This window comes from Chlamydotis macqueenii, chromosome 2 (assembly GCF_036417535.1).
Source record: "Chlamydotis macqueenii isolate bChlMac1 chromosome 2, bChlMac1.mat, whole genome shotgun sequence".
Taxonomy (NCBI): domain Eukaryota; kingdom Metazoa; phylum Chordata; class Aves; order Otidiformes; family Otididae; genus Chlamydotis; species Chlamydotis macqueenii.
The window spans coordinates 17,143,415-17,166,717 of NC_141557.1; the positions used below are offsets into that span (position 1 = coordinate 17,143,415).

The following is a 23,303-nucleotide window of genomic DNA, read 5'->3' on the forward strand; positions in this document are numbered from 1 at the left end:
ATCATGTTTCTGTCTACAAGTAGCAAACGTAAGTAAAACAACAAAAGGGAGAAGGAGACATGGTTAAACTACAGTATGTTCTTCATAATAGTTTTCAACATAAATGTTATATTTGGATTTTCTTATTAATCTTTGCATCTGATTACAGATAGGTGCCATACAAAAAGGCATGCTATAGATAAATAAAATACTTTTTGGCTTTTTTTAGTACAAGAAAAACAAACTTTATGTTTGACTTCACAGAACATACCACTGGAATACGGTGCTGCTCCTCGGTGTCAGTATTAGAAGTATTATGGAATTAAAAAGAGCAGAGGTCCAACATAAATTGAACATCTGTACTATTATGCAATTAAGAATCATTAAGCTTTAAGAATCATAACAGATAGTATCAGAATCACTCAAAGGCGTGGCTAACACTCCAATTATATAGAAAACAATGTGTCACTGATACCTTTCCAAGATGTTCCAAATAAGACAGCATAGAGGTATAAATGCATATGCATTTAAAAATAAATACGTAACTTGTAAAAAAACTCTTCTCATGCATAGATAGATTTTGAAGATTACCTTTCTAAAAAGACAGGTGCCATAAACAGCAGCTGTAGTTTAAGGTAAGCCAAAACAGAAGCAGCCAAAATGTTTACAAAAGATCTCCACAGCACAAGAAAATCCTTTTGTCGTACTTATTATGAATTAAATAAATACTCTGAAGACAAAACTGATTGCCAGCCACTGTAATTAGGATTTCGTTATCTGTTTTTATTGTGAAGGACAGAAGCACTATATAGCATGACTATCTTACTGGACAATGTTAACAAGTGCTTCTCAGGCACCAGTAACTTATGGCAGTCAGGAGACTGGGGAACACGAAAGCAGCATGCACAGTACCTCTCCCTCTTCTGACACTGTAGAAATCTGCTTTTTCTGCACCTTTCTTCTCTTTGTGAGGGGCCCCATTACTGGCTTTGCCATCTTCTCCTCCACACTTAACTTCGCCTTGTTCTTGAGCTGCTCCCTCTACAGTATTTCCAGGTTGGAGATTCCCATAAGTCGTGCAACTGTGCCTTGGAAAATCCATATTTTCTAACAGAAGACTGTGGTCTACATCCAAGAAATGTGATGAATGCTTTAAAGATCCTTTAGCTGATGTGACGATCTCCAAGGGCTACAAATTAACATTAGCAAGTAATTAAATTACGTTAAATGTGACAGTTAACCAATAAAAAGGAAGAAGCATCATATCCACTTTCACTTCAATAAAATAGTTTGCTCAGAATTAAGACTTTTAATAAGAGCAGTTGTTTTCCTGTAGAATGTGCTTACCATTGTCTAAATGTCCTTTTCAGATCAAAAAGGCATTTGAGGCAAATATTCTTAAAACAGTGATACTACTTGGAATCACTGTAGACATTTCCAACATACAGTGATGCTGCGTAATCACTAAAACAGAACATTAAGATCTGGAAATGTTCCGTTTTCCCTTGTAAGATTGTCTTTGCTTGTCTTTGCTTTCTAGACAGTGAAGTGGTATCCTAACTTGGATTCGTGAGCCACACTGTCAAAAGTCACGTGCTATTAGCAACCTTGAGTAGGCAGTGTTCACAGCCACGGCAAAGAGATCACGTTGCTTATTATCAACCTGTTCAAAACAGCTTGGCTGCACCCTGTACCTCTCACTAAACAAAAGAAAGGCATAGTATTCTATCAACTTCTCAGGTGGTACTGTAGGAAGATACTAAAAATGGATGACATACACATTGACCAGGTCACAATTACATGTTCTGCAACAGGACTGCCTTAAGGTGGTTCAAGCAAACCCTTGTTCAGTGCAAGGACAAGCATTTGCACAAGTATATGCTGAAGCAGACTTGGGACCTCAGCTGGCTGAATAACTTCTCCATGAAAAAGCCAAAATAACTGAAAGGAGGGGCAAAGAAATGGAAACTGCTGCCAAAATCCCGCTTGTCAAATAGCAATTCATAAACATGTATCATCAGAACTGAAGGATAGAGTGTTTGCTACATCGTTTCCAATAAAAAGCTGTATTTGATTCTTTAAATGAACCTCTTCTAGTTTGAATTAATCTATCTGTAGTTCTACTTGTATATTTATTTACATATACCTGAACGTTTGTTACTGTGTTCAAAACTAGAACTTTTCTCATGCAGGTTGGGAAACGCTGACAAATTATCCACCCACTTCAATTAAAGAATCTCAAACAAGCTCGAACAATACACAAGATGATTGGGAAATCACCCAGATAAGAGAGCTTGCAGCACTTCTACCAAATCACCCTTCCCAACATGCTTCATTACTGGGTAAAATTTTGAACTGCTAAAAGGAATTCTCTAGATCCTCAGGAAACAGCTAGACAAGACAATGGTGCAATATTAGGTCTAGTACTTACTGGTCTTTCTGATCCGATGCATCATTCATATATTCCTCCCCAGAATCAGGAAACTAGGTGGTTGAGAACAATCTACAAAGTCTACACTTAAACTAGACCTCTGAAGGAGGTCCAAGGCAGTAGGTCAACTACAGTTAATACAACGAGCAGGAGCACAAATTCAGTTCAAAACTAAGCCACCACAGTTGGTGCCCACTTTTCATATAAAAGTCAGAGATGTACATGACAGCTGAAGACAGTACAAGAGAACACAGAAATAATTGTCATTTCCCACTTCTCCAGACCTAGACCACTTTCAGGCACTGGCTTACAGGCCACCTGGTAAGGCTTACTCTTTATTTATTCTAAGAATAATTAATAAGGAAAAGGCTAGAATAAGATTCAACAGGCCAGAAAAAGAGCATGTAAAAAGCTCACTGTTAACAAGCCACTCTCTGCTTCTTACAGACAGCTGGATTCTGGTCCCTACACACATTATGAGACCCTAAATTCATTTGTGGACACCAGCCTTAGTTTCTTTGTACTGTTGTTTTTGACAGTTGTTGGTTTTGATACCTTCCTGTTACATAAGTTCTCTGAGGGCAAAATTTTCAAGGCTTTTAGATGAGTAGTAATCAAGTTGTAAAAGACTGACAATAAAAAGAACAAAACCCGACAGTCCAAACAGGAGAAACGTGTGCATGAGTTACTTTGTTCATATTTGTTCACTTTGTCCAGAAAAAGTGAAAAAAGAAATCTATTTAAAAACAAGCATAACAGTTTTAAAATATACCTAGGAGTACTAAGCCCCTACCTCTTCTAGTCCAAGTTGCTCCATAGAGTCACAATAAACTTCACTGTCTGAATCACTGGTTAAGTGCTGAGTTGCTGAGACCTCTTCAGTATTCTCCTCGTTTGCACCTGTATGGAAAGGAGAGACACACAGACACTTTGTAAATGTGAGCCAATCCTGGCAAAAAGTAAAGCAATGAGTTAAAATGTCTAGGTGAGCTTCAACTCATGCCCCTTTTATCTATGATTGTCATCCTAAAGCTAGATTCTGAATAAAGAGGTTCTATTAATATAGAAATTACATAGAATTCTTACTAATGGGAAAACTATAACTCATATTGGCATTTCTGCATTATAAGTTGATAATTTTACCTTGTTCATTCTACTCTCCTTCCCAAGCTCAGTATAAAGCAGTTTCACTTAGTTATTTGTTAGTTTTTAAATTATATATTTAGACATCAGTTTCAAAAAACTGACATTTATAATATGTTCAGCCTTTGAGAATGACAAATAAGATGCTAGTGATTTTCATTTCACTACAAATTAGCTTTCAAAGGCAAATAGTATTTGCATAGGCAATATAAGGATTTTAAAATAAAACCATTGTATCTATCATTTTTATTATTATTTATCTATTATATTTATTATTTTGTTATTATGTGTATATTATTTATTATTCTGTATTTTAATATCTTTATCAACGATCTAGATGAGGGGATTGAGGGCTCCCTCAGTAAGTTAGCAGATGACACCAAACTGGGTGGGAGTGTCGATCTGCTCGAGGGTAGGAAGGCTCTGCAGAGGGATCTGGACAGGCCGGATCCATGGGACGAGGTGAACTGGGTGTGTATGAGGTTTGACAAGGCCAAGTGCCGGGTCCTGCACTTGGGTCACAACAACCCCATGCAACGCTACTGTTTTGGGGAAGAGTGGCTGGAAAGCTGTCCAGCAGAAAGGGACTCGGGGGCGCTGGCTGACAGCTGGCTGAACATAAGCCAGCAGTGTGCTCAGGTGGCCAAGAAGGCCAACAGCATCCTGGCTTGTATCAGGAACGGTGTCGCCAGCAGGAGTAGGGAAGCGATTGTGCCCCTTCACTCAGCTCTGGTGAGGCCGTACCTCAAATACTGTGTGCAGTTTTGGGCCCCTCAGTACAAGAAGGACGTTGAGTTGCTGGAGCACATCCAGAGAAGGGCAACAAAGCTGGTGAGGGGTCTGAAGCACAAGGCTTATAAGGAGTGGCTGAGGGAACCGGGGTGGTTTAGTCTAGAGAAGAGGAGGCTGAGGGGAGACCTGAAAGGAGGTTGTAGGGAGGCGAGTGTTCGTCTCTTCTCCCAAATAACTAGTGATAGGACGAGAGGAAATGGCCTCAAGTTGCAGCAGGGGAGGTTTACGTTGGATATTAGGAAAAATGTCTTTACTGAAAGAGTGATCAGGCACTGGAACAGGCTGCCCAGGGAAGTGGTGGGGTCACCATCCCTAGAGGTGTTCAAAGAGCGTGTAGATGTGGCACTTTGGGACATGGTTTAAGTAGGCATGGTGGTGTTAGGTTAATGGCTGGACTTGATGATCTTGGTGGTCTTTTCCAACCTTAAAGATTCTACGATTCTATGATTTCTGTGGTTTTGGGCCTCTCCGTGTCTGAATTAATCTTTCTTTCTGTATGAGATCCTACAAGAAAGCCTTATTTTAAACTGGTATTAAATTTGATTAGTATTCTTTCTTCAGGTTTCTACAACTGAAAGACACCATTGCTAGTCTCTGAATCCCAGGATTAAGCTTTCAAGAAAATACATATTTTCCATTAAAAACATGTGCAAATGAAAACATAGTCTTGCAAGGACAATACCTTGGTGGGCACTGTTATTAGCTATTTCTAGGCTTGGTTCCATTTTCTTTATTTCTTCCTCTGAGTTGAAGCCATTCAGGGCAGATTTGGTCTGGATGCCATTCTGCATATCTGCGATAAAGCTGTCTTTGTAACAGCCATTAGTAACGATACTTTCCAAATCCTTATCAGCTGCCGATTCTGGTTTCACATCCTTATAGTCTGTAAAAGAACAGGAAAACAGAAAGATATGCACCTAATAGCTCAAAACCTATTTCTTCAAGTGGCCAGCTTTCTAATGGACTGTATGTGTAGTGTATCTGCAGAATACAATATATAAGTACTCCTAGATTCACATTTGCAGGGATGGTTCTGTTCTTGTAAAAAGTGTAAATATAAGATTTAATTTGCATAAAAAGCAGATGATATTTAAAACAAGTAAGCAAATCCAAAGTAGAGGTCTCTGATAAATTAAGTAATTATCCTAAAGTGCACGGAGGAAGAAATCTGTACAGAATTCTAAATATGTGATTTCACTTGGTTTTCACTTGATGCTGGTATTTCTCAAAACTCTTTATGGATGCCCTAAATGAATCTCACTGAAAGTTCTGTTTTATTTTCTGTGAAGAAAAGTGATTTTCAATTTTACTGTTACAGCCCACGTAGCCATTCGCAGCTCTTACAAACAGCACTGGCAACAAAAAACAAAACAATAAGCATATAGACCTTTAGCTAACCTACTGACAGAGCTTTCTAGCTGAGTCAAAAATCACATGGCATAGCTCACAAATTTGTATTAGTTCTAAATCTTATAACCCAGGTTGAGACACTGTCATTTTTCACACATGTATCCACATGTATCTAATTCTCCTGAAGAAGTGCACATTCATGATCTTTTGGGATTTTCTGCCAGTTAGGTGGTTAAGAATAACTTTGGAAGAGACAATGGTCCAAGTGCAGAAAACATACCCTTTCCATTTAGCTGCTGTTCTTTTTCTTCCTCTTCATGAAGCCCTTCTTCTTCTGACTCTGCTCCACTATCACTACTTTCAGCTTTTCCATTCACAGCCTTTATATTTGGGGTAGAATTCATGACATTACTAAGGTCTAAGAAAAAAATTCAAAGAGGAAAAAATATGTATTTTAAAAGAAACACACAACTCTCCCCCCCTCAAACTATTAGTTACAGTTCTACAAAAGTATTTCCATATTAGAAGATGCACTAAATAATGCCAGCTCTATTTCTGTAAGCTCTTCTTTAATTGATTCAATGTTTCTCTCTTGTGGCTCACCACAGAGTGCCTGACTACTAGTGAAGAGATTTTCAATGATTCTGAGGAAGACTACTAGAAAGAGACAGCAGGTCATCTTCACTACCGAGTCTCAGACCAAAACTATTACCCATATTTATGGTATAGCTGCAGTAATGTTTTATCTAGGACCAGTGTGGCCATGTTCTTTTAAAGCCAGAAGTCAGCATTTTTACAGAAGTTTCCTTTTGGGCTGAAATGTTTCAAAACTTCTCTCAACTCAAAGACAAATTTTAAAACATTCTCTTCAATTATGTGAGCAACAGGATTCTCACATAAGAAGGCAAATAGAATATCCCATGCAGGGATTTAAGCAGACACAAAATGTTGTAAGAGACTCAAGTTTATACAGATCTTTATCTGGTAAAGCACTTACAGAAGTAAATTCTCTAATTTCAGTGAAAAAGATGATGAAATAAATACACTGAGTATTTGTTTGCATGTCTAACTACATAAATATTTTTAAAAATCTTGAAATGGACAAAGTAACTGCTAAATCCTTGTTTTCCACATCTTTGATCACTCCAAGGATTACAATTTACTCTGACTGTACAAAGAAATGCAAGGTAAACATTCTTTAAAAATATGGATAATTTAAGGGACAATTCTACCACCTTCTGTAAAAAAAGATATCATTAAATACATCCTGGTGATCATTTAAGCCTCCTATCTCAGGACAGATAAGGCAACCTGATCTAATCAGAGATGTCCCAGCTCCTTGCAGGGGGGCTGCACTAGATGACCTTTGCAGGTCCCTTCCAGCCCTAACCACTCTATGATTCTAAGGTACAAAGAGGGGACAGTTTCTGTGAGACACTCGCACTTTTTATATGTTGACTCCAAGGCTGAAGTCAGTCTGTTTAATTGTCACCACAGCATTCAATTTGCATAATTTCTACATTCCCTTGTCAGAACCTCAAAAGATTAATTCTTACATTTAGGCTTAACATTAAACAGCAAAATAATATCCAATTATGGTGGAATTGCCAAACGAGCTCCGCTACTTTCTTCACTGCATGGTAATTTAGAGCTAAGGGTTTTCTGCTTTAATCCTGTAATGAAGAGCCTTCCCACATTCCTCTAGTTTCAAAACTTATCCGTAGTGATTAAAAAAAAAAAAAAAAAGAGGCAAAATAACTTAACTTCTTGTACAGAAATAATGAATATGTTAAATATCCTGTTCACCCTAGTTTTACTGCAAGTTACGGTTTCTGTGGGCACCCTGCATCACTGTTTTGGACTAATTTAATCCAAATTTTATCTGAAGATTAAAAAAAACCTGCTGCTTTACTGCAAAAACAGAACTGTAAAAGCTATCGTCTGTCTTGTAGACTACAAGAATATAAGAGATCACATGCTCATTTTCTCCTCACTGCAGAACACTTTTTATTTGCAAGGAAATTTGTTTCACTACGGAAAAATCCCTACATATTCCTACTTTATTTCTCATAAGCATGTTTCATTTACTGTGAAACCCAATTCTCAAGATGCTTTTCTGAGAAGCAGCAGTGTGAGGAGGATAAGGTAGGAGTTAAGTCTTCACAGCATGATCATTAAGCACAGACACAACTCCCTTGGCATGGTAAGGCAGGCATCACTCTTCCCTTTAAAACAAAAAGGGAGTGGGGGGGAGACACAATCATCCAAGTGTCCTACCCAGTCGTGGGAGTAAACAGGAAAGACAAGACGAGAAGGAACATTTAGTTGTGAAGGAAAGTAAATTAAAACTGTAAACCTCCTCACCCTACCAAAGATACTGTGAAAAGCACCAGCTATACCATAAGCCTTTTTCTTAAGATTTACTGGTTTTCTTTTTGAAGGGAAAGTCTTTGAATATTCAAGCATGTCCTCTCCTCACTTAATTTCAGTAAGAAGATTATTAATTTAGGGAAATGTCTAAGTGATACATCACATATATCTAAATAAAGAGGTTGAACTGTAAGAAAGTATCAACAGTAACAGATTTATGATTTCATACCATGGGACTCCTGAATAACTGAAATCCATCAGGGTCCTATTTCTTCCACAAAGTCATTCTTAGCAACAGTGCTCCTAAGGACCATAAAGAGGCATTGCTTTGACGCAGACTCCGAAGAACACAGCATTGTACAAAGCTTTGGCCACTTGAAATATGACACTTAATTGTGCACTTTTCCTCAGAACACTTACACTGCTATCCTCATCAGGTCCATCCCCAATTGCTTTTACTACATGGTAAAACCATGGTTTACTGCTATCCTCCTTGTTACTCTGAGTATCTGCTAAGAAACTAGCAATGGTGACTAATACTGGGGGCGGGTGATAGGGTTAAAGACTAAACAGAGCCAACTAGTAGTGACTTTACAATTTCTGTTGGCAGGTTAACAGATGCTTCCTGGGGAATGTAGCTTTTACTAGGAATGATAAGAGTCAAGCAAGCTTTTAAAACCTTATTTGCTTTATGCTAATCCCACCCATTCCCCATCCCTTTATTCTTTCCATTTATCCACTTCAATTGCAGAAAAAAAATATTAGTAGCTTTCTCTGTTGCCCTCATTTAGATACTATAGAATCCTTCTTGGTTTACTATTTTCATCTCATTGCCTGCAACACCAAACTGAGATTTGTGACAGTTTTCTAAATCAAGATTGTACTGCTTATAGTCTACCATAAAAGCTTGGATTGTGGGGTTTTGGGTTTGTTTTTTTGGTTTTTTTTTTTTAATGCTATCTAGTGAGAGCTGTGTAACAGTAACAATGTGCAGAGAAGGAAGAAGGATTTAAGAAAAGAAAATGGCGAGATGGAAAGCATGTGAAGAAAAGATACACAGCCTCTCTACAAGTTTTCAGTAGATGTTTATTTTCTTCTGTCAGCTCTCTTAAGAGATTTCCTAAGAGCAATTCAAATTATATTTGTTTAAAAGCAGCACTACAGTTCTTCTCCATGACCTGTATAAAACAGCTAGGTTTTGCAAAAATATGTTTTTGATCTCTAACTCCCCACATATTTCAAGACAAGTTCTGTTACCCAGATGGGAGTTAGAAGCTTAAATGCCTCTGTGGATCTGCCCCAGCTCCAGGGTCATTTTACAAAAAAAAAAAAAACAAAACCAAAAACAAAGAAACACACACCCTGGCAAGTTTCTCAAATGCTTTGTATTTCTGGTTTTCTAAACAAGCACATAATTCTTACACAAAATTAACATGGACTGCTGGAGCTGGACTGATTGTTGGCTCAGCACAATACCATATCCTCACACAAGTCCTACAGCCTCTTTCATTCTCTGCCTATACCAGTGATCAGGGAAGTCTACAACAGCAGGTGAAACAAAACATTTCACTAGCTGTGTACACTCTCATAATTTAATAAAAATTATGTGCTTTTGTAAAATACCATAACTTTACTATCTGCTCAACAGCAACAAAATTTTAGCCAGTAAAAGATTATTTCCATAACCTACACTTACATCACATTATATAAGGATCTCTTTGCACTAGTACATTTAAATAGACTCAAGCTCTGTAAAAATTTTCAAGTCTGAGACCTATATGCTCTACAAAATTGTTTTGATAATCAGGTAACTAGAATTATTTTCTTGACATCACAACCTGATGTTTCATGCTTATTACTGACCCAAGCAGGCTCCCTGCTTCAATTCTAAGTTTATGCAATCATGTTCTGCCATTTCCAATACACTTAGTTACACAAATGGCCACCTCCTTTTTGGAACTGACATATCCCAATACTGCAAGGAGTGACTGCAGTGAGAAAGGAGGGGTACATGAAAGCATCTGGGATCAATGAGCTCTTCAGCCAGAAGAACAAGAGTTTCTATATCCTCATTTCCTTCAATGTTTTTTAATACAGCACACTACAAAAAAAAAAAATGTCCAGGGGCCCAGCCTGCTCTGTAACATCTGTTCTGCAGTACTCAAGCAAGCTGCAATCACAAATAAAAAGAGATTTCAGAAAGGTCTGTCAAAAATACAGACAGAAAAATATAAAATTCCTTACTTTAACTAACACTGTTTTATCACTTTCAAGTGCATTAAGTGCAAGTTCTCTGAAAAATATATTCCCTAAGCACAGAGATCACAGCAGCCAGATCTTCCTCTATATGGTTATCCTTTTTTTTTTTTTAAGTCTTCCTGAACTTTACTATACAGAGAAAAAGAAACCTTTCCTCCTTCTTATTTTTCTTTTAATATACTCTAAAAGACTACAGCCTTGTTTTCTCAGCATTCGTCTCTCTGCTTATGTGCTTTTCAAGCTGTTACACTCAGAGATGCCACTATATTTCAAAAAACAATGGAAACCACAATATCCTTGTCTTTATTTACCATTTACAAACATCAAAACAATAGTTTGTGGATAAGAATGAACACAGACATTAGCAGCTTCTTAGTCATTTATATAAACTTGCAAGTATAGTATTTAGGATTACTGACTGGTCATCCTGGACCTTTACACTTTTCAATATCTATGGAATTTCTCATCTCCTTTCATATCATCAGTACCTGTTCCCTTGAATTTTCAGAACGCTTTCCATATAAGGTTACCAAGTTTTTCAGTTGACTTGGATACATTTCCCTCCTCCCTGTCACCCCTGAGCCTTCTGCCAGTAGAGACAATCTGCCTGGATTTGCTGACAGAGACAGCAGCCCAGGGACAACAGCAGCTGCCGCACAGGCATTCCCAGCACTGGCAGACAGTTCCATGAGGGCCAGCGGACATCCAGAGTACAGGGCCACCAAGCACACACAGCTCAGTTACATGGTGCATGTGCAGCGAGTCCAATGGATCCAGGCTTTGCCAAGTTACTGTCAACGTCTTAGCCAACAATCACAAGTGAGAATGAACATGAAGAATAGCTGCTTCTTAGATATTTATAGTAACTTAAAAGAATAGTAACATCATTCCAGGATGTCCCCGTGTCTGGTACTACTTCCCTCTGGGAGAATAAGCAGGATTTGCTAAGCTCTCTTCTGTGTGGAAGAGATACAGCCAACATTTGGAACTTCTTCACATGGCAAGCAGAGAGAAGCATTACACTCTTGAGTTCTGTCCCAGAAAATATAAAATATAAACATAGTGAACTCCAAACCCCATAAAGAAAACTGAATTATGCTTGAAAGCAGCAGAAAACCATATTGCTGAGTCACCTACAGCGCAGAAACTCCGGTCTATAACTGTGGCCTGAATCAAAAATTGTTTTGCCCTGTACAAGGAAAAAAAAAACCAAACATGAAATAACATTAGATTATATTCTCCTGCCACCTACTCCAAGCTTACCAGCTGAACAGCCTTTTACAATACCCTATTAAACACAGCCTCACAGATAACAGAAATGGCTTTTCCACACATCTCAGAGGCTATGATTAAAGTAATTATTTTTGCTATAACAAAGTTACACATGAAACACCAGCCCACACCCACTGGACACTTTTCTGAGAGCTATCCAGATATGACTACTTACATCTGCTCTTCCCCAGCCTCCCATACCTTTGTCTACTACTTGCTTGTCTTTGTAGAGCAGAGCTTTGAGAAGTCTGGGTTTTAGTTTTCTCATCTGAAAAGATCTAAACTACATGTAAGACCTCTAAAATGTAAGACATCAACATTTTATAGCAAGTGGATACATCTGCTAGATTCTTAAAAACTGAAGAGCTTTTGACAACTTATTTTCCCTTTTGCAGGGAACTGTTGTCTAGCTGGAGGTAAAAAAAAAAATCCAGGTCCAATGACCAATTACGCACAAAAACTGTTTCTGTTGACTCAATCCAGCATGAAACAGAATACAGACAGCCTTCTCTTTTCATGGAAGAAAGCTTCTCTTGGCTCCCTCCATTTTGAAAGAAACCATTTTTATTCTTACATTTTCACATTTGGATACTCTGCTGCTTACCCTGTGGTGATGTATACTCTACTACCCTGTGTGAGAGAGGAGCTGTTGATATCCTCAGGCTTGAGCTACGCTGATGCTCTGCCCTAATTTCCAACAGCGTTAGACAGCACTGGCATAAACCATCAGTTTGAAGTCAAATCACAAAGCAGGCTCAGATTCAAACTGGAAAGCCTGCAGCGGGTATATTGCAACAGCACAAGCCACAGCTTGTCAAGAGACTGATACACATCTTACTGAAACTCTCCACTGACTTTGCCACTTGCTGGCCCAGCCCTTAATCCCATAATAATTCCACTCTGCAGCAAACGCTGCAGAGAATGTTCTAGATGCTTCTGAAGGTAAGCTATTAAACTACTGAAATAGTAACAAAAATATTTGTATATTAAGTTCCACACTAGCCTCTCTGAATATAATCTGTAACCTTCACTACAGCTGTTAGCTTACCATTGGAAACTAGAAGAGGAGAAAAAGTTTAAAGGATGTAATTGTAAAAACCTCTCTCACCCACTCGCCAGCTCCTCGTGCCCCACGCTTACCCTGCCTTAATGCACCTCTTGGGTGTGATGCTGCCACCCATTCAACATAACCTACTGAAGCACAACAATTTCAGAGTAACAGGGGTTTCAGCTTTTTTTTCTCCTTCTTATTAAGAATTAAGAAGATTCACAGCCATCAAGTGCCTTAAAACTCCTAGTGAGGAAAAGGGGAAGGAGAAGGAAGGAAACCAGTTTAGCAAGAATATTTGAAGTCAAAAAGAAATGAAAAAGTGAGCTTATGAAGCAAATAGAGGGCATTTCACAGAAGAGGCCCACACACAAGCAGAAAGAACGTGCCACCAAATGCTCCATTACAAAGCAAAGATACTGAAAATAACATGAGAAGCTCTTTGAGAAAATAAAACTATTTGAAAAAAAAGAAATTAATCATATGCAATCTACAGAAGCACAGTTGGAGAATATATTGCATTTTAAGAGTAAGAATAAGTGTTTCTACCTGGTAAGTTCTAATTAAGCAGAGACTCACTTTTTTCAAGTGCAACTCTCCTCTCCAAGCTTACCTATCTCCTGTACCAACTACTGCCTTTGAAATAGAGGTGTTTACTTGTATTTGCTTGTTCTAAAAGCACATGGACCTCAGTGGGTATTTTCTTTTAAACCTAGGTCCTATACCCAATGCAGGAATACACTGAGCAAATTGTTAAGTAGCTGTATTTGGCTGTAAGCCAGGCCAACTTGTGCCATTCACACAAGCTGCTACTGAAGCAGTGCCCTATACGAGCTCATAGCGCAAACATCCTACACTGCAGTCAGCACTGCTCAAAGGCAGCACGTACTGCAACACAAGCCACCTTGCTTCAACGGGGCTTCAGCTGGTGCAATTGCAATACAGCTGGGAGCAAAGTTTTCAGGAGAGAAACACTCATTAGGATGAGAAAGTTTGGGAGCATTATAATGCTGAAACTTTCCACAGCCTCTGCCGTGCATAACTTGTCATTACTGGAGGCAACATTTAGTCTTCACAGAGGCTTACAAAGAGTACTACTACTCAGCATACAGGCAAAGGGTCACCTTTATTTAGTAGGATTTTAAAACAGGTTAAATGCCTTGTCACAAAGCAGAGAGTACACAGGAAAACTCTGCTGAAGAACTTGTGAACAATTTCCAGATACCTAGCTTACTTGTTGAGGTAACCTAGTGTGGGCCTGTCAGGTAAGGATTTTCTTGCCCCCTCCCCTTTGGATTTACTCACATTCAGAAAAAATAAAACATCTGCAAACATTCTCAAGGAAACATTCAGAAGGATGAGTTGGGTCTGAAACTCTTGATATTTTTCGCCCAGTATCAGATCAGTGGAGTGCTAATTCTAGCTCACCTTTGTCTTCTTCAGATATAACATAACAAGAAAGCTTGAATGCTCATTCTGAAAACTTCAAATTCACTGAGCAATGGTATTTTGAAACTTTTGTCTTTTTAGCATTGGCTTGGACATCAGATTTCTTGTGCATTTACTAGCAAGTGCAAAAAGTTAAAAGGCTGCTCTTCTAAAGCACCTACCCTTGTTACCCTGACAGCCCATCTACTCTTCCAGCAGCTGCGAACAAAAGGGTCCTTCTGTAATACTGCACCAGTTACCTATTCTCTTCTGCAGCGCTATGATGGCTAAGAGCCCACTTTCTTCTTTGATGTCTAGTATTTTACGTACCTGAAAATAATTTGTCAGTAATTTTATCTGTAAACAAGTATTTTGTGCCTGTCAAAGAGAGACCACTGACTGAACTTTCCAGAGAACCTAAGCTTCTCACACAGCTGCATGATGAGCTTTCAAAACACAACCCAGGTTACATGCTTTTGAAATACCCCTCAGATTTGCTCAGTCTATTGGAATTCTCTATTTTCCTTTCTTTACCAACACATCAAGTCTGGATATTTGTTACCAATGGATTTGGCAAGTTCATCCTAGTTGTCTGGTAGATGTTCCAGGTCATTTTAACGCTGGCAAGTCAGGCTTCAGTGTTATTACGGAGAGCCACAAGCTCTATTGATTCGGGAAGACAGTATTTCAATGGTTTGTATTTAACATTTTCAATGAAACCACAAGTAGTGGAAATTCAATTTTAAAATGCTACACTTTTCTGTTGAAGCCAATCTGCTAGAGACAATACACCAGCCATAGCTGATGTACATTAAACTTTCAGACAATCTCTTCAACTAATTCAAGAATATTGTTAATTTTGAGGAAGTGGCATGCAATTCTTCAGTTAGATAACTGTCTTCATACAGAGTAAAATCTCATGGAAGAAGAATGGAAGGCAAACTCAAAACAGAATGGGCCAGAAGATAGGGTGAGTACTGTACAAAGCAAGAGACTCAAGAGAAGGGCCCCAGTTTCCAGAACATACTAATTGCCTGCCATGAAAAAACACCTTCCACAACAGAAGCTACACAGAGTAGGGGCTTGGGGGCAGGGGATAAAACAGGACTGGAGGAACTAACACAATCAAAACATAATCACATGTCAGTTTTTAACAGTATTATTACCAGTGTCTACACCATCTCAAACACTTGGGTTGATTGGCTCTATTCTTTAACATGTATCTGGAAGACTGAAGGTACTCATGCTTCCTTACTTCTGTGAAATAGTTTGAGACCTGTACTGTGAACAGTAATGACTATTTCCAGCTTCACTTTTAATTGGGGAAGAGGTAAGAGTGCTGAAGAATGGGTTTCAAAGTCTTAAATGCAATGGTAAAGTTTAACATACAATGGACTTTGTGAAAATTCTGTCTTAATTGATTCTGTCATAATTAGATGTTGCAGCTTTAAACTCTATGAATGACAATATATCACTAGGTTTATTGCAACACTGACAACAAGGTAAAGCTGCAATTTGCTATTCAGTTTTACTTACACTGACTTATGTTTAAGCTGCCCCTTTAAAAAACAATTACACTAGATTTGTTATTGAAACAGGTATGGTTTAACTTCCATGATTCTCAATTTGCCTAGATAAGTAATTTTTTTTTTTAAGAAGTGGCTTTTGCCACTGTGCCATAGATACCAAGTCCAAGTAAAGCTTAATTACACAGATCACCGACCTGAATCTACTGATACTCTTCAATCTTGCCTGTCAATCCAGCTGTCAGGCAAGCTCATTAAATCCCAGACTGCAACTTGAATTGAGAAACAAAGTCAGAGCTTTCAAAATGGCCATTTAAAAACTTCTACCATCACCTTTCTTTCAAAAATAATGAAAAACTATTTCTGTTTCCCTGAGAGTTGATACCAAAATCAAAACTATGTTCCTTTAAGGTAGGGGAAAAAGAGCCACATACAAAAGGCAACTTAACCACCTGACTCCTTAAACACATTAAACCAATTAATTTGTGCAATGGTTTGTTTTTTTAAGAATTGTTTCAAGTTTTGCCCTGTTGCATTTCATTTTTAACTGTAATTTCAAGACAGATTTAAACAACTCTAAGCCTTGTATTGCAACCTCACGAAGACATTACCTGTAACATAACTGTTTTTATAAAAACAGGCTCACAATGGTATTGCTAAATAAAAATCACCACACTGATTTTTATGCAGCTATGACACCACTAGGTTTGCCACTTGTCAGATATTTAAAATGTTTAAATAGACATTCCTTCATGAACCTGAGCCTCAGAAAATTTCACCTGAAAGTTTCAAACCCATCTTACATTCTGTATGTATTACAGAAACCATGATTAAAAAAGCATGGGTTTTGATTATGGACTTTTTTTAGTTTTAGATCAGATGACAGAGCTGGATTACCAGCTCTGCATGCAGTTTGATAATCCACAGCTACATCAGGATGCAGCAGTACGCATTAGTTGTTCCTGTTACTAATAGAAAGGTAGAAACTAGATTTGGTTGGGGGAGCTGTTCGTTTTAAATATTCTCTTTTTTTTTTTTTCCAGAAAGGGGCTCCCTTCAGCAGCTCAAAAAGCCTGTAGATAAGGACTAAACATGCAGCCTCCTAGGTCTAACTTTGTTTTGTACCTCAAAAGCAAAATAAAACAAAATCCAACCCAATGAGGTGGCAAGCCCAGAAGTCACAAGTGTTAGCACTACAGCACCAAAACAATGGAAAAGATGGACTTACACATAATTTATTATTCCTACCTTCCAAATACTTAGAGACTTTCTCCATCCGAACTGCCATATGGTAAAGAGAATGAACAGAAAGACGCAACATTTAGCTTTAAAATAATTTACAGAAAACAAGTCCAAAAACATCTGGAGTTGTGATTATTAGTAGTACAAAGGAAGTTATTTGTTCGAACCTGAGGTTAGGTCAGATCCTCTGTTCTTTTTATCTTCTACTATTTCATAGAACGGGCCTATTACTTGTAGTAATTCTTCAACTTTGTCCGTCATTGGCATACTCTCAAGAATCTGCACAAGGCCAAAATATGAAGCATCTTATGAAACAGCAAGTCAATTATTCATTCATTTAAACTGATTTTAGAAAGTGCTCGTCATTGTAAAACTCAGTAGCATTTCACTAAGTCACTTAACTGTTATTCTGATTTTTTTTACTTTTTTTTTTTCTATTAAAGGAAAACAACATAAAACTAATTTGCCAAACAAGAATCTTGACCTAAAAAAGAAGTTAATACAGCTAGTTAAGAGAAGATGGGAGAGCTAATGCATTTACCAACACTAAAGGACAGCCTCAGCACAGTATTAGTAGACCATGGAATCCATTATATCAACAATTTCAAACTAAACCAACTCAAAGTTCAACATGCTGCTGTTAATACGATGCAATGTATTTTATAGACAAGTCTTCTCACAGAAAAAAAAAATGAAACTGAAAGACTTTTTCTTAAAGGATTCTTTGTATTTGTCAAACCCTGCCATTTTCAATGGAATGTAAGGAGATCAAAAGTGCCCTACTAGGTCCATCTAAACCCAAACAACAAAATGGGCAGAATTCAGCAAAACTGGGACAGTACTAAGACATACTTAGAAGAAGAGCAAACTAGAACCAAGTTCTGCTCTTCAAGTCATCTAGAGCTTTTCCTTTGATAAAAAACTCTTCATTTTGAGTTAAAAAACCATACCTTTGATCATCAGATAGGAACGCAAATATTAAATCTAAAACAGTTTAAACAGAAGAGATTAAATAACTGAATATTATTTTAAAAGAATACAATATTATTGTCCCATTCTAGTTTAGGTCCTTTCAACCAAGCTTTTTGTCAATAGCTTTGTTCCTCTTTCATCCTTTAAGTTATTATTATTATTTATTATTACTATTAAAAAGAGGCAATAGCTATAGGAAAAATCTCAGGTAGAAGCAAACTAACAGCTACAGTACACTTCCACCTCTGGAAGAACACCAAGAAAGCAACAGATGGAGGTACATGCTGCCACAGAACATGCTGCTCAAAGGCACCAAGCATGTCACTAAGCAGTAGAAGCAAAAGCTACAGCATTACTTCACAAAGCAGGAGCTCCAGGCAGGCTAGCAGGTAACAAGTCAACACTTGGAAACCAATCAAGGATACCAAGAGACAACAATCCTATCCAACTGCAGTTTCATTGTCACTTCTCTGATCTATTCAGCGTATATAGTTCATTCCACATTTGTTAGAGAGAAATGCTCAGTGCACAGATACTGAGCTGAACATGAACCTGAGACAGAACAGTTGTGTGGTTTTTATTTTTCTTTTTTTAACTTCAGTAGCATTGAGAGAAGCAAGAAACCTATTCTAAAATAACACTTGTATTTGCTATGTATTTAGTTCTATAGTCTGCACTGTAAACTGTTTCATACATGCCTTTGTGTGATGTCTGCACATAACTGCTCTTCATCTATTCTACACAAACCTCAATACACTCTCTGCATCTCGGAGCAATTCTTAGAATCTTACCACACAATTTCTTTTAAAGTAAGAGTTTTGTAACTGCTAGCTTTCAGGTGAGCAAGAAAAGAGCAAACACTTCCACAAACAAAATCAATTGCTTACTTACATAGCCACTAGGCATAATATGCAATCTTAAAATTTAAAGTGCAAAATCAATTATTATGTATCACAAATTACTGTTTTCTTTGGATGTCAGGCAATTCATATATAAGAATCTTGTTTTAAATTATAAACACCATGTAGTGTTAACACTTCTTTACGCTAAGATAACACGCATTTCCAATACAGAATCATAGAATGGTTTGGGTTGGAAGGGACATTAAATATCACCTAGTTCCAACCACCCTGCCACGGGCAGGGACACCAGGTTGCTCAAAACCCCATCCAACCTGGTCTTGAACACTTCCAGGAATGGGGCATCCACAGCTTCTCTGGGCAACGTGTTCCAGTGTTCCACCACCCTCATAGTGAAGAATTTCTTCTTTTTATCTAATCTAAATCTACCCTCTTTCGGTTTGAATATATAACAAAACAATGTATCTGAAGTATAAATAAATTAGTTTAAACAGTATTGCAATATAAAATTTCAGAAATTCTACTTGGAAGATAAATTAACCTTAAGCAAAATGCACCTGAGCTCAAATTCATCTTAGTTAAGACTAAGACACATTTGGTCATCTCCCACTAGCACCTCAAAACCTCACCCAGACACATCCTCAACAACAGCTGCGATTTTCAAGCCTACCACATGATGGGTAGGCCAAACCACACAAGTTTACAATAAAAGTATCTTGCGACAGAGTCATCCGATGCACATACAGCCCAAACACAATATGCAAATGCTACGGACATGCTCCAGGGACAGGGGTGGAATATGGCAGTCTTATACACCCTTAAACACAGTCCTTTTTGCCCCCTTGGACATGGATACCTATGCAGCAACAGCAGAATGCCCACAGTTAACACCACAAGGATTAGTGCAGTATGTGCTGATAGAACAACCCAGTGGATCCATTTGAAATGCACTTCCATGGACATTTCAAGTAGAATCAATTGGGTTGCAAAAGCTGAAGCTAGTATTTCAAATGTGAGAGCTGAAACAGCACCAAAGCAGGGTAAACATTCCCCAGTTTCAAAGCTGAGCAAGGCAAGAAGTCATTTGCTCTCCAATCCCTACATGTAATCTCTACAGAGGCAAAATATTTGTGCTTCATTAGGGTCAAGTTAGTAGACTTCCTCACAGGAGACTTACTAGGGTTCTTTTTGAACAAACATCGCAGTTTCACTTTGGTTTAGTGTCCTGACCAAACCAGTTGCTGCGTTGGAAAAAAAAAAAAAAATACAGTACCCTAACTGAAGTATTAATGCATTTTGAATCCAAGATTTGAAATGAAGCACCAAATCTCACAGTACACATTCAAAAGGAATTATTAAAATTTAGTGGGATTTTTGACCAAATTAATAATACTTAGTCTCCCCTGTTTTCTGGAGTTATTTTTAATTTTAAAGCAGCTACAGTAATACCAGCAGGAACTAAATTACCAAAATTAAAGCTAGGAAAAATAACATTAGTCAGACTCCACCTCCTTGCCTACTAAAAGTTTCTGTTGTATCAATCATTAAACATGTTAAGAGTTCGATGTCAAAACAGTGGCCTAGGAGAAAAGCAAGAGTATTTGGAGTAGAACTTACATTTTTCTCTCCTTGATGCTAACCTCATTATAGTAATAGATTACAATTATACTTTTATCCAGATTGACAGTAAATAATCTTTAAACTGGAAAGGCGACCTAGAAGAGCTTCAGTGAAAAGACTGCAGTGAAGAGAGCTAGTTAATAAAAGACAAACTTTAATTCTGAATGTTTAGTTTAGTAAACTATGACTGTTTACAAATTAAACATCTACTCCAAAAAAGACAGATCAAACTACTCAATTCTAACTGACTGCAACTATAATATACAAGGAATATTTTTATGACAAGTACCGAAAATTCAAAGAGCTGAGTTATTTTTGGAGAAAAAAAAAATTATTAAGTTTACATATTTGATTATGCTCATGTCTCCAGTTACGAGACTGAGAGTCTTGCTCCTGAAGTTCTTCTGGAGGGCTGGTTTTTTTTTCCTCAACTCTGAGAACTGAAACAGTTTGCAGTAGATCAGCTTTTCTTTTGTTGTACTTTAAGTTCCACTGTTTTCCCCACCGCCCCCTTTACCACAATTTCAATACTTCACGTTCTTTAGCTCTGTCATTTAAGCTTCCTATCAGCTACAGCTCTCACATTTCTCTAAAAACAACCCAAATTCTATGGCTTTGAAAGGAACTACATGATGTTCTTCTCCCTGTGGGCCAAACAGCATAGTACTGAAATGTACCAGTTCACATAGGCAAGAATCCATTTGGAGCTTTGGCAGTAGTAATCAACAAGAGCCACCTCACGTTCCTTAATTTATTTCTGGAACATTTGTTCTAGAAGATGCCTTCTACTTCCTAGTAAACTTACCTTTTTCATTTCTTCAACATAGGCTATCATGGCTTCTTCTTTGGACATATCTCCCAAGGCACTCCAAGCATCCCTAGGAAAGAAAGTTGCACATATCTTCAGTATCTTCAAGGTCTACTGTATTTTTTCAGCCTAGCTTTAAATAGGTCAGTTATGTAATGCCCAAAGTTTCTCTGACACAAATAAAATGCAACAACAATTCACAACTTCTTTTAAAGTCCAAATATATAATTTGCTATGATAATCACATAATGGTACACCAATAAAGAAACAACAAACTGAACAGTCTGGGGACTGAAGAGTTCCTCACTGACCAGCTACAGTCTTGTACCCTGCAAGTTGTTAACAAGCCCAGATATGAGACACACATTTCCCTTTTGATTAGATTGATTTTTAAGACTCTCTGCTACAGAGAAAGCAGGCACAGACACTTCAGCCAGCACTTACAAACAGCTGTCAGTAAGTTAGAACATGCTACAAGAAAAATCTATCATTTTCAAGTTTAGCAACTGGGGAAAGACACATCAGTCTAGTAGGCAAATAGTGTAATCACTGCCCCCAGTTACTACAGTAGCTACTTATGACCTAAAAAATCTCCCCCTCTCCAACTCCGCAAGACAGAAAACACCAATCAAGTTTATCAGTATTGCACAACGAATCTGTCAAAACACAGACTGGAATAAAACATTTCCTTACTCAGCCTTGCACTTGATTTGACACTGTCCCTTCCTCTTGTCAGAGTATTTGTTCCACTTACAGCAAAACCCCAAGGTTGGTAGCTCACATTTCAGCTACTACCAACCAGGTGGGTGGCAGCTCACTGCCCTACTCTGCAAGGATATCCCTGTCATCCTGACTTGGGGAGACTGGGGAGGAAGAGAGGCAGGAAGGAGAAAAAAAAAAAAAAAAAAGTCAAAAGGAATAATTTCACAAATCCCAAGACCACCATGACCATAAAGAAAGTAATAATTTGTTCTTTAGGACAAATAATTACTAAAATATAATAAACAAAGCATTCATATAGCTTTTCAAATAGATCTTCGCGATTTGGTGAATCAGAAGTCTTCCCAGGACAAGGAAAATACAGGCAGTGGGAAGTCCTGCCACTGAACAGACAAACCAGAAAGACACATAAACCAGACTTCTCCCCACAAGGTTGAGGCTATATCAACAGCTGTCAATGAGCACTTGTTTACTTCAGGCTCATATCATACATGAAAACTTGCTAAGAAAGAATTCTAGACACTCATCCACACCACTTATCCTGCAGAGCACCTACAATTTTATTCTACAACAGGGAATAAACATGCTTGCCCAAGAAAAACCTGCCCACCTGTGGAACCCTAGGGAATATTTTCACCTGCAACTCTGAGAAGTTACAAGTTATCTGAGCTAGAAAGTTGGAACGCAAGACAGAAAATGAATTCAAGCATCAAAGGTTGTGAATGTCCTTTTTTAAAAAGGGAAATAAACTCACTAAACTCCTTCCCTAAGTGCCATTCTTCTAAACATCTCCATTCTGAGCATAAAAAACCAAAACAACAACTCATTAAAAGTTACCATTTATATCTACCAATTGGATCCCAAAATCCAGGTCGTGGAACGTTACAGGGTCCTTGGGTTGCTTGCTTATAAAAGCTATAGAACTTGAGCATCATTTCATTCGTTGGCTGGAATGAACCTAGTGAAAGCATTTGGAAATACAATTAAAATTGTAGTTAAGACTATTAACAAGTATTTCACAAGCTTAGTATTTCTGTGAGAAAATAGCCTGCAGTTTGTTATGGCCTGATTCACAGCAGTATAGTTTAAGTTGACAGAGAACATCCTCAACTTCACCTACCATGACCCAGCACCACTGACAATATTTACTTTACAAATAGCAAGCTTCAAATTGAGTTTAAAGGACTATAACCTCTAGTGCTTCTAAGGTCAGACTCCACAATTAGAATTTTTTTTAAAAAAGTAATAAGTAACATAAAGCAAGGATTCTTTCACTCAGTTTAAAGGTACCGGTTCAGCTCCCAATAAACAAAGTATCTTGCATGTCACTTTACTGTTACAAACAGTAACTTATTGAAAGATTCCAAAATTAAACATAGCTCCTCCACCAAAAAACTCCAACCAAACAAAAAAAAAACACAAAACAAACACAACAATCGCAAAACACAGCCTTCCACAGTGCTTCTGTTTGCTTTGGGCATTT

The 23,303-nt window shown here is 37.8% G+C and overlaps 1 protein-coding gene across 2 annotated transcripts in view; it reads right to left on the reverse strand.

Moving 5' to 3' along the window:
* The window catches only part of ACBD5 (acyl-CoA binding domain containing 5), a 32,095-nt gene that overhangs the window by 7,475 nt on the left and 1,317 nt on the right, over nucleotides 1-23,303 (reverse strand). The window contains exons 3-10 of one of the 2 annotated variants that reach the window (XM_086742116.1): nucleotides 22,658-22,778; nucleotides 21,098-21,170; nucleotides 17,008-17,119; nucleotides 16,847-16,879; nucleotides 5,976-6,113; nucleotides 5,028-5,228; nucleotides 3,204-3,310; nucleotides 892-1,168 (exon numbers count right to left, since the gene is read on the reverse strand). In XM_086742116.1, coding sequence (XP_086598242.1) covers nucleotides 892-1,168; nucleotides 3,204-3,310; nucleotides 5,028-5,228; nucleotides 5,976-6,113; nucleotides 16,847-16,879; nucleotides 17,008-17,119; nucleotides 21,098-21,170; nucleotides 22,658-22,778 — 1,062 coding nt within the window. The remainder of the gene's footprint in view (nucleotides 1-891; nucleotides 1,169-3,203; nucleotides 3,311-5,027; nucleotides 5,229-5,975; nucleotides 6,114-16,846; nucleotides 16,880-17,007; nucleotides 17,120-21,097; nucleotides 21,171-22,657; nucleotides 22,779-23,303) is intronic. The other variant, XM_086742117.1, reaches the window with a different exon arrangement.